Here is a 12067-nt window from a genome sequence, read left to right on the forward strand (position 1 = left end):
CAAATTTTATATTAATTCCTGACTGAATTCGAAAACCGGGTAATATATACATTTTATATAGCAAGAATTATATAACTGACCGTAGAACAATCTACGACATTATCACATACAGCACGTGACCACAAATATTCTTTCAAAAAATATGGTTCCTAGCGGGATCGAACCGCTGATCCCCGCGTTATTAGCACGATGCCTTAACCAACTGGGCCAAGGAACCACTTTTTCTTGTTTTTTTTGAATAACTATACAGATGACTAATAGCATAGCATAATAAGCTTTATTCCATTAACAAACTGTAAATTTTCATAGAGAAAGTAATATTTTGATAAGATACCTGACCAAAAAGCGCAAGATATTTAAATTACTGGGATTCAAGAGAGTTAGACATTGTTATACAGTGTTTAAGATGTAAAGACGATTACTTTTATTTAAAAATATATAGAAAAATACTATAACTAAAATGAATATATTTCTTAAATAGTGTTTTTCTATATAAACAGAAAAACACATTTTAAACAATAAGTCACGTGATAAAAGTATTTTACCACTTAATAGAAAATGATATAATCATATTCCAGCATAAATATTTACCAAATTCATGCAGTTACTGCTGTAATATGATAACTAAACACTAGTTAATATTGTAAAACTGTCTACATTATTGAAAAGAAAAGTAATCTACTTTGCATGTACGAAACTGTTTCCCTAAATTCTAAGTTCCTAAAATTCTAATGGATCATTTTATAATATCTTAAATAAGTTAGAAGATAGTTCAAGAGAAATGCTTGGTTCTATGCATGAAACGATAGTTGATTTAACGATATGAAAATAGACCGTTGCATGATTGTGTGAAATTTTTTTAAAACACTTTGTAGGTGACGGTGGTGATATATTGCTAAGGAATATAAATCCAATAGTACCTATAACAACATTATCCAGAAGATATTGATATTCTAATATTAATTTAAATGCTGCAATATTGGTCTAGCAATAGATAATTAATACATTGGACATTATTTACTATTATCCAGAGAATAATAATACCTTTAATTCAGTAACAAAAGTAGACTTATTTTTTTTATGTTCTGTAAAATTGAAGATTTTTTATCAACTACTTATACCATCGATTGGCCCCTAAGACACTCTTACTATTTTCAATATCTTTGTTTAAATGGAAAAATTTGTATTCATTAAACAAGGCTACCTCTTATAGTCTACAATATTCAATGAACTATTATTACATTGAGATAATAGTACTACCTGAATATACTTTAATCCAGTATTGCATAGCCCGAAACTCCTACTTGTAGAACAAGTTGTTCACAAGATCTTATAAGAGATTTTGCAATATGCGTTGCATCACTAGTGAATATGGTTGCCAGAAAAAAACATGTAACGTCACAATAAATATTAACCTGTGGTTCATCGTATTCAGATAAGATAATAAGAGATGATTAAACAGATCGTCTATTATCACTGGAAATTTTAATGGACAAGCTTGGAATATTCCAAAACAGAACGATTAGTGTTTTTTGCAAGAAGTCTCTATTTCGACATACAGTAACATTTTATAAATTCTACTTAAATTCTAGTGTATACCATTCTAACATCAATTAACCCTCCTAATCCAGCATATGTGGTCAAATATTTTTTTTATTTAAGATTACTTGTGAGAGCTGGGCCCCATTTCTAATTATTTTCTCCTTTTCCCGAAAAGTGAGAACTGTGAAAAACAAAATTGGAAAAACGAACTGCGGACCACATTGGACCAGATTTGTTTCGTAAAGGGACCTTTAATTTAGGAACTTTCTTCATGGGTTGAATATTACAAAATCGTACTTGTAATTAAAATCGTAAATGTCTGTCACCGTTGATAAGGTGAAAACATACGTAGTTACAATTAATTACCTTTTTTTTTACTAAGAGCTTTGAATACGCTCTTGAAGCAATTTGATTGGACAAATATCCTAAGTTCTGAAATTTCAAATTCGAGAAAAACAGATAATTAATTTAATAAACAGTTCAGGGGATTATATCAGCAATTACTGCCGGATTTCCTTTAATATATACTGTGATACAAAAAGAATATTTATCCTCCAGTTTTGAGAACGATTATTTTACAGTTGGTTTTAAAAAAATAGGATTGTTATTAAAGCAGATAAAGGCCTACGGATTCATACTACTCCTATCGCTAAAATACACAATACTACTGCATATTATATAAGCCTTTATTATAATGAATCAGCCGCATATCAAAAATTATGATCCAGGTACCAAACTGAATGTTGGTATCCACCAAGTTTCAATTATCAAATATCTAACCAGTGGTGGGTTTGCTCAAATTTACCAAGTGCAAGTTAACCCACCAAATCCTATTAATGGTATGAATTTGGCTTGTCTAAAGAGAGTTATTGTACCTGAAAAATCAGGCTTAAATACCCTTCGAGCTGAAGTAGAGGCAATGCAGCTATTGAAAGGAAAACCTCATGTGGTAGGTTACATTGATTCTAATGCGGCTAGGTCGATTTCTAATGATGGCACCTATGAGGTTCTTCAGTTAATGGAATTTTGCCCAGGTGGTGGGCTAATTGATTTTATGAATACGAGATTACAGAATCGATTAAAAGAATTCGAAGTTTTAAATATCATGAATCAAGTTACACAAGGGATAGTTGCAATGCATTCGTTAAATCCTCCTTTAATTCATCGTGATATTAAAATTGAAAATGTACTGATATCAAGTAATGGTGAATATAAAGTTTGTGATTTTGGCTCTGTCTCTGGTATTATTAGGCCACCAAAGAATACCGAAGAATTTAACTTTGTCCAACAAGATATAATGAAAAATACTACTGCCCAATACAGATGTCCTGAAATGTTAGACTTATACCGTGGTCAACCAATAAATGAGAAGTCTGATATTTGGGCATTGGGTGTATTTCTTTATAAAATTTGCTATTATACTACGCCATTTGAAAATGGGGGTGAAAGAGCTATATTGCATGCAAGATATCAATACCCTCAATACCCAATGTATAGTTCAAGATTGAAAAATTTAATTCGAATGATGCTAATGGAAAAACCTGAACAAAGACCAAATGTTTGCCAAGTCTTGGAGGAAGTTTCAAGTATGCAAGGTATCCCATGCCCATTACCAAATTTCTACTTACAAAGACAACAGGCTACTCAATTAATGATGAATAACACAAATGGAAGTATTTATCCTATACCAACACAAAATACTATGATGAATCAAATGCCACCTCCGATGAATATGATGAATAACTCACAAATTGCAGCCCAACATAGTTCAAATATGATGCCACAATCAATACCACAACCATTATATACTAATTATAGTAACAATTCCATGAATGCGAACATGAATATGAGCCCCAATTATGCTTACCCAACTAGTCCAATAATGTCTCAAGGACTTTTCACTGGGCCTACTCTGCATCACAATTTAACATCTCCTATTTCACAGCCAAAATCCAAATCTGAGAATACAACTGGTAACGATGATCCATTTGCCAAATTAAAAGATCAAGCATTATTTAATAAAGTCAATGCTAATAATACTAATACAAGCGTTAATGACCATAGCTTCAATATGTACAGCACCAAGCAACAAAACATGGCTAATAACTTTAATAATAACAACAGTAATAATATGAATCCATTAATGAAACAAAGAAGTGATAGAACTAGAATTTTTGACATGCCTCAAAATAAGACACCTGCTATGACTCAAAATTCTGTTAATTATTTGTTACCTGGACACTCATCCGAACAGTCTATTAGAAAAAGTACATCCTCTACTTCACTACGTAATATTCAAAATGGTGGTAATCAAGTTTTATCTCAAATTATGTTTAATAATAATAAGACTGGCGAGAGAACATCGAGTACTAGTAGCGTATCTGCTCCTTCATTATCTAAAAACATGGTTCCTTATATACCACCCAATTCATTTACTTCAACAAACAATGCAATGGTATTCAGAGAAAATGAATCATCAAAAGCATCTATTAAATTGCGTGTACAAAATTTATTAAAAACATCTAATAGTGGGAATAATGATAATTCTTTGAGAAGAACCACTTCTGATACACAAAATGGAAGCCAATCTAATAATTCTTTAAGAAAAGTAAACACTCATCAGGTTGATTCTAACTATACAACTTCTGAGAAGAAAAAGGCTCCAAAACCACCTCCAAAGCCTGATTATTTAAGACCAAAGAAACCGCCCAAACCTGCCAATTTACAAGGTATGAAATTTATGAAAAGTGAAAATGTTGAACAAGAAATCAAAGAAAGGAAAGAAAATAGTAAGAAGCAGTTGCAAAAAATGGAAGTTGATTTTTCTCAACGTTATCCTAGCGTTTAGCTGAATGCACTAACATAATTAATTAGAAGACATACCCTACTTTTTTTTAAACATGGCTATTTACTTATCATCACATATAATATAAATGGAAGCATGTTCGAAACTAACTACTATAGCTTGTTGTTAGGTTTTATTCCTTCATTTATTCAAATACTTTCTTAACATTCATAATAGAACTGCAACTCTCTTTCATGTATTAGTATTTTATACTTTCTCTTTTTATGTACATTAATTATCCCGTATCCGATTATGAACATCATACCAAACTTAATTTACTTAAAGCCATTTATTACTATTAATATGCACATGCTTATTTCAATTCCATTTAATTCAATCTGATTCAATTACTTGCATTTGTTTTTTTTATTATTTTTGTTTTTTTTTTTTAATATATCTTTCCTTCATTAAATTGATAGTACTATTCAAATATATAGTCTTAACTACTCTTTTTACTTTCCTTTGAGGCGTATTTAATATAAGAATATTCTACAGATAAGCGTTATTGCTGTGCTATATTTATGAGATGGAAAATTATAAGTTAACTAATATAGTCTATAATTTTCCCAAAATATCATCAATAACTTGCTGAGTTGTTGAATCACCCCCTAGATCGGCAGTCTTGATCTTGTTATCTCTAATATTTGCGTCTACCGCCTTATAAATATCTTGGGCAGGGTTTGAATAGCCCAAGTATTCCAGCATTTGAGCTGTAGATCTAATTGTAGCAATAGGATTAGCAATACCTTTACCAGCAATATCAGGAGCTGATCCATGGCAAGGCTCACCGATGACAATATTTGGACCAACGTTAGCACTAGGAACCAAACCTAAAGAACCAACTAAAGCAGCAGCACCATCGGATAAGATATCACCGTATAAATTTGGGGCTACTATAACATCGAAACATTCTGGTTCCCTAAATAATCTATACACCATAGAATCCACAATCTGTTCATTGTATGCAACCCCTGAATATAAACTTTTATTTGATTCATAGACTTCTTTGCAGACTTCTCTGAATAAACCATCACTTTGGGATAAAACGTTTGATTTATGAGTTACAGTCAACGTGGCTGACCCTTTGGTTTTCAATCTTTGTAAAGCAATATCTAAAGCAGTCTTGGCAATTCTTTTTGTAGCTGTTTCTGTAATTCTTTTGGTGGCTTCAGCTATTCTAGAGCCATCTTTTGGGTCTGTATATGTTTTCTCAATTTTGATATAGAGATCTTCTGTATTTTCTCTGACAATTACCAAATCAATTGGTTTGGCATCTGTTCCTTCCACAGTTTTAACGGGACGAACGTTAGCAAATAAACCCAATTCTTTTCTTAATTGGACGATTGGAGAAGAATATCCCTCAACTTTAGTAGTTGGAGATTGGACAGCCCCAAACAATGCACCTTGACATTTGTTCTTCAAAATATCTACAGTATCTCTTGGTAAAGCAGCACCTGTATCTAAGAATGTTTGATAACCAGCTTGTAGATCAATAAATTCGAATGCTAACCCATGCTTTTTATTTAAATTCTGCAAGACTTGTTTACCTGCTGGAATAACTTCTTTACCAATACCATCACCTGGAATTAGCCCAATGGTTAAGGTTTTTAAAGAACTTGCATTTCTAGCAGAAACAGAAAACTGTCTAACACTTGTTCTAAGCATATTAGTTTGATTATAATAGTAAGCTGAGTTTTTGAGTGTTTAGGCTTAATTAGTATGAAGGCTTATCCTTTCACAGAACCGAATAAAGTTCAATCTTGAAGAAACATTCTTGTTATTTCAAAATTGAAGTTTTATCAGTATATATCATGCATTATATATAAGCTAATTTGGACTTCAACATTGACTCATCACTCATTGAAGTTCTTTCATAGTGTAACGACAATTTTATTTGAATAAATTTCTGTCTTTTGATTTCCACTGGAAAATGTCTCTACTTTATATCTCGGGGGTGATACTAGTTTCAAACCGCAGGAAATTTTTCTAGCGTAGGTCATCAAGAGTAGATACTGTTCCAATAGTGAAAAGAATGGTAATTGGCTAGAAAATAGAAATTTAATAGTATAGCTAAATACTAGATCTAGCAAGACATTTTAATAACAGCCTCGATATAGAAAAATTGTTTAGAAATAATTTTTATAATTGAGTGATTAATATAGCTGTTTAAGAAAGGAAAGAAAAGTTATTACTTCATGGTTCAAGATAAAGAACAAGAGCAAGATCAAGAAACGATTAACAAACAGCAAAGCTCTAATGGAAAACTATTTAAAGGACATTCTCTAGTTCTCGAGTTTTCAGATGATGATGCAAGTGACAGCGGATCTGACAACAATAGTGACCTTAGCAGGGATGAAGATGAGAGTGACGTCGATACAGATAATGAGTATGAGGAAGATTTAATGTATTACGAACGTGCCGTTCGTGAAATTGCTAAAGGTGATTCGTATCAATGCATGATATGTACTGTAGAAATGGACCATACTTGTAAAATGTATGCTTGTCGTCATTGTTACAGAGTTTTTGATTATGATTGTATTCGTGAATGGGCATTAAAATCCACTCAAAAAACTGTGGATAAAACATGGAAATGTCCCAATTGTTATCACAGTAGTAAGAAAGTTCCACTAAAGGATAGACCTACATGTTGGTGTGGCAAAGTTGTGAACCCAGATCCAAACCCCCTAGATCCAAACTCATGTGGCCAGACATGTAATGCGAATATTTGCCCACATAAATGTTTGAAACAGTGCCACTTAGGCTCTCACCCTGAATGCACTCAGTTATTAAAAATTACATGTAGATGTGGTAGAGAAACTAAAGATATTTATTGCCATGAATCTAGAAGACAAAAAAGTATTTTTCATTGTGATCAAGAGTGTGGGTTAACTTTGCCATGCGGTATTCATAAATGCAGGAGGAAATGCCATTCTGGACTGTGTGGATCGTGCCCTGAACTCTTAATCGATGAGAATGTTTCAGGGAAAATAAAATGTTATTGTGGCTTACATTCTTTGAAAGAAATGAATTGTAAGGATGTTGCATTCCCATCATCTGGGAAAATATCCCGAAATCAAGAAGATAAGGAATGGGTGGGTATTTTTGATTGTAAAGAGATGAGATCTGTTTCCTATACATGTAATGAACATGTGTTTGTTGAAGGTTGTATTGCACCACCTACTCTTCCATCTACCGTTGTATGCCCATTCTCGCCTAATTTATTAAAGACATGCCCATGCGGAAAGACTGCTTTACAAGATATGGATTGTGAAAGAACAAAATGTACCGATCCAATACCGACTTGTGATAACGTATGTAATAAAATATTGAAGTGTGGAAAACATAGATGCCCTTTTACATGCCATACTGGAAAATGTATGGACCCATGCATTCAAATTGATAAAATGGATTGTGCCTGTGAAAGAAGAACGTTCCTTGTCCCCTGTCAATTTAAAGGAAAACCAGTTTGCAAATTTAAATGTGAATCCTTAATGTCATGCCGCCGTCATAGATGTATGGAATATTGCTGTTCTGGTAGACCTTATGCAGAAAGACGGAAGAAAACAATACTTAGATCAAGTGATCGAAATGATGAAACTTTGGTTGAAGCAGAACATGTATGTTTGAAAGACTGTAACTTGAAATTATCATGTGGTATACATACCTGCCAGCGTAAATGCCATCCTGGCCCATGTCCACCATGTCTAGAGAGTGATTCTAATGACCTTGTATGCCCATGTGGTAAGACTGTCATTCCTGCACCAGTCCGTTGTGGTACAACTTTACCACCATGTAAATACCCATGCATTAAAGTTATAAGAGGAGAATCAGACTGCGGACATAAACCAATGCCACACTCTTGCCATTCATTAGATCAGCCATGCCCCGTTTGCACAGCGCCGGTATTTAAGCCTTGCAAATGTGGTAAAAAAGATAAAGTAAGAACTATGTGTTTTCAAGAAGATGTTTCATGTGGTTTACCTTGTGGCTTACCATTAAAGGACTGCTATCATAAATGTCAAAAGAGATGCCATTTACCTGGTGAATGCCAAAATACATGTATTCAAATTTGTAATGCAAAGAGAAGCAATTGCAGCCATGGATGCACTCAACGGTGCCATAAAAATGCACCTTGCCCTGATATACCATGTACCGTACCTGTTACTGTAGTGTGTGATTGTGGTAGACGAAAATTAGTGAAACCATGCAGCTCTACATCGACTATTGATAGTGTTACAATCACAAGCCATTTAGAATGTGATGAAGAATGTATGCTGCTGTTGAGGAGAATGGAGTTAAAAGCAGCATTTGGTATTGTGAATGGTTTGGGTGACGATAAAACAAGTGTAGCAATTGAAAGAATTCAAAACCGCATATCTGTCGCTAAAGCATATGAAGAATTAGAATTACCATTTGTAGAGGCAGTACTAACAGTTTATGCAAAACAACCAAAATGGTGTAGCCAAATAGAAGGTATCCTAAATAAATTCATGGATGAAAAATTAAAATCTTCCTTACATTTCAAGCATATGAAAGCACCACAACGGTCCTTTGTTCATAATTTGGCTGATGCATATAAGATCTATAGTGAATCACAAGATCCTGAGCCAGTACGTTCGGTTTTTGTTAAAAAATTAACTAATGGTACAAGTTCCAAACCAATCTTAACTCTAGAAGAAGCTTTGCCATTATACGAGTCTTTCAAAGAAGTTCAGAAAGAGAAAAAGAAGCAAGAATATGAAGCACGAACTCATAAAACACTTATTAATGTAGAAGCTGAGACCCAAACTCAACAGAGTGCTACCAAATACAATGGGTTTTTGATCAAAAATCTTGTGAAAGGAACAACTGAAGAAGATTTAGAACGTATATTTGGTGAATCATTAAAACCAACACTAGTTAAAGATCCTCAATATCTTGTTATGGATGAAAGCCATCATGGGTTCATTTGTCCAGCTGATTATGCCGAAATTTCTATTAATGTCGAACGTGATATGGAACAACTAATCGGATTCTTTGACAGTTTGTGCAAAGAACATTTCATTGGAGATATCGTTGAATTATGCAATATAGATGAAGCATTGTTACAAGAAAATGTAGATTTGGAAGATTCTGAAGAAGAAAAATTAACCAGTCCAGAGGTTGAAAATGATTCAGATATTCATGACTCTCCTAAAAATTAGATATATTTTGAGTGTATCCTACACACATTTTGAATTGACACACTATCTTGTCGTTTCCCATAATACTACATCTGACTATTTGCATGTCTTCTTCTTACCCTTTTTTTTTTTTTTTTCGTTTTTTATGTTTTTTATTTTATTTTTTTTTATGTCTTTTCATACCATTTTAATTAATAATTATATAAGCATATTAATAAGATGATAATATCAATTTTAGAATGGAAGCAATACATTGCTATTCTGTTTTTTTTTTTAATTTAATACATAACAAAGGGCTTGTTTTGGAAACAGTAATGATTTAGAGATGTTGGCTAAGTTTTATGTCTAAAAGTATAATCTAATAACCATAAGATTTTGAAAACAAACAATTATAGATAACCATTAGATCATCTGTGTAATGAATTTACCTTTAATAACATTTAATTGGTAGCCAAGTTGTCAGTAAAATGATAATAGAATAAACATCAAAGGATTTAGCGAATAGACTTTTAGATTTAACAATTACATAGTAATGTTGTCTATCAAAAGATTAGAGTTCCGTGTGTTTAACCAAAAATCAACTTATAGAAGAATTAAAAATTCTATAGAACGATTGAGTCAATGTGTTTTACAAAAAATACTAGATATGCGATAACTTACTAGCAGCATTACCGTAACATCAACACAGATTACCCTTAATACTATTAGAATGAAAGAATAGGCTATTGTTGAATATTATCCAGACTCTAGAGTTTTAGCTCTCAACATTCCATGAGATTTAAAAAGGCAAAAGCTTTTTCTGAACATTTAGCATCTAAGACGTTCCTATTTTTTAAATTTTACTCATTATGCTTGCTACTAAAAACTACCATATATCAACATGGAATACCTAGTTTTAAGGATTACTGATCTTTATACATCGTTAAAAGATATTTTGTAATACTAACTTGAAGATTTTGTAAAATATAAAGGTGTTTATAAAATATATTTTGTCTTTTTATACTTTCTGGGTTTCTTAACGTATAGTAAAATATATTTTAAGTAGATATAATAAAGACACTAAAAGTCTGATGAATATTTTAATGAATATAAAGGTTAAGTTAAATAAATATAGAGAGATAAAGATCATGTAATTATTTACAGGCTAAACTAGTACAAGGTTTTAAAGAATTTAATGCAATAATTATGCTAAATTTCCTCAAGCGAATTAAACATTACAGTTGAAGAAAATCTTCTGGTTTATTGGCTATCATTAAAAATATCTAATACTTATATTATCAATTAATGAGCTTCAAATAGATATTTAGTTCGTAGTTTCAGGTTCCGCTTCTAATATATCGCCAGTATTAAACTCATCTTCTTTACCTTCTAATGAGTCTGTCTTCCATGAAACAGATTCTTTTGATCTCTTAGCTTCATTAATTTCTGTTTCTTTAATAGCTTCCACCTTCCAACTATCTATCATTTCTTGTTCCTTTTCAATACCAAATTCAATAGTAGTTGAACCAAAGACTGCGCCAAACATTTCAGATTCTTCTTGGGCAACTTGTTCTTGAATTTCTTCTGCCATTCTCAGCCTATAGAACTCAAATCTTGCTTGGTTATAGGCATCAATTAATTTTCTATGCTCTTTAGTTTTTAAGAGGAACAGGGTCCTTTGAACTACACTTTCACCATCAAGCGGTTTTCCAAGTTGAAGTAATCTTGACCAATCATAGGTCACTTCACCGTGATTCTCCATTACAATTTTAGGTCTTGTTAATTCCCAGGGATGTTGTTCATAAAATAGTTTTCTAAGTTTATCCTCAATATAAGTCAATTTAGGAATCTTATACAAAGAGCTGACTGCATTTTTTTTATCAATTGAATTAGCTCTCGTCTTGTATAATCCAGTGGTTCTATTTAAATAATCTTTCAAAGGCTTAAACTCTACAGTACGTTTATTTGTAGAAGGATTTATAAACTTCGGTTCACGTGTGAATTTTTTTGAGGGTGGTGTAGCTGCAACAACATCATACCATACTGGAGGTTTTTTGATCATACCAGCTTGAAGGTATGCAGAGGTTCGTTCTAGCACGTTCACAGCGTTCTGTTGAATTTTCATCTTACTTTGATAACATACAATAAATTATGCATAAACAACTATTAAAAGTTAAATTGAATAGTCTTTAAATTTTTAAATATGTACAACTCTTGTTTGTTCTTCCTTTTTCTCTATTATGCCCACCTTATTTTTTTTATCATTTGTCTATTTCGGATCTTTCTCATACTCTTAAAAAATTACGATAGTGAAATACTAATAGAAAATTACACGCCGAAAGATAACCCATATAATAGTAATCATAAGACATGATTAAATAGTTTTCTCTCACGTTATATAGTTTAATATTCATAATATATCTAAAGAAAATTTTTAAAAGTTTACCATTGAATTATTCCTATTTAATTTAAGTTGTAAAAAAGAACTAATAATTATAACTTTCAGTAGTTTGAAACAAGAAGCAAACATTTTTCTATT

General features: G+C 32.1%; 4 protein-coding genes and 1 non-coding gene across 5 annotated transcripts; 2 read left to right on the top strand and 3 right to left on the bottom strand.

The window, feature by feature from the left end:
* Positions 1-143: 143 nt before the first annotated feature.
* On the bottom strand, positions 144-217 carry TBLA0Btrna8I. The gene has a single exon. It is a non-coding gene; the product is annotated as a tRNA-Ile (tRNA).
* Positions 218-2236: 2019 nt separating this feature from the next.
* On the top strand, positions 2237-4390 carry TBLA0B05930 (Ark/Prk/Nak family serine/threonine-protein kinase; the record flags this gene model as incomplete). Its single annotated transcript, XM_004178890.1, has 1 exon — positions 2237-4390. The coding sequence occupies one exon, from the start codon at positions 2237-2239 to the stop codon at positions 4388-4390; it is 2154 nt and encodes a 717-aa protein (XP_004178938.1).
* Positions 4391-4942: 552 nt separating this feature from the next.
* Positions 4943-6052, bottom strand: LYS12 (homoisocitrate dehydrogenase; the record flags this gene model as incomplete). The annotated part of the gene is made up of 1 exon (XM_004178891.1): positions 4943-6052. The coding sequence occupies one exon, from the start codon at positions 6050-6052 to the stop codon at positions 4943-4945; it is 1110 nt and encodes a 369-aa protein (XP_004178939.1).
* Positions 6053-6582: 530 nt separating this feature from the next.
* FAP1 (Fap1p) lies at positions 6583-9570 on the top strand (the record flags this gene model as incomplete). The annotated part of the gene is made up of 1 exon (XM_004178892.1): positions 6583-9570. The coding sequence occupies one exon, from the start codon at positions 6583-6585 to the stop codon at positions 9568-9570; it is 2988 nt and encodes a 995-aa protein (XP_004178940.1).
* Positions 9571-10852: 1282 nt separating this feature from the next.
* Positions 10853-11653, bottom strand: RSM25 (mitochondrial 37S ribosomal protein mS23; the record flags this gene model as incomplete). Its single annotated transcript, XM_004178893.1, has 1 exon — positions 10853-11653. The coding sequence occupies one exon, from the start codon at positions 11651-11653 to the stop codon at positions 10853-10855; it is 801 nt and encodes a 266-aa protein (XP_004178941.1).
* Between the last annotated feature and the right edge of the window lie 414 nt (positions 11654-12067).

The sequence above is a fragment of the Henningerozyma blattae genome, chromosome 2 (assembly GCF_000315915.1).
Source record: "Henningerozyma blattae CBS 6284 chromosome 2, complete genome".
Classification (NCBI taxonomy): Eukaryota; Fungi; Ascomycota; class Saccharomycetes; order Saccharomycetales; family Saccharomycetaceae; genus Henningerozyma; species Henningerozyma blattae.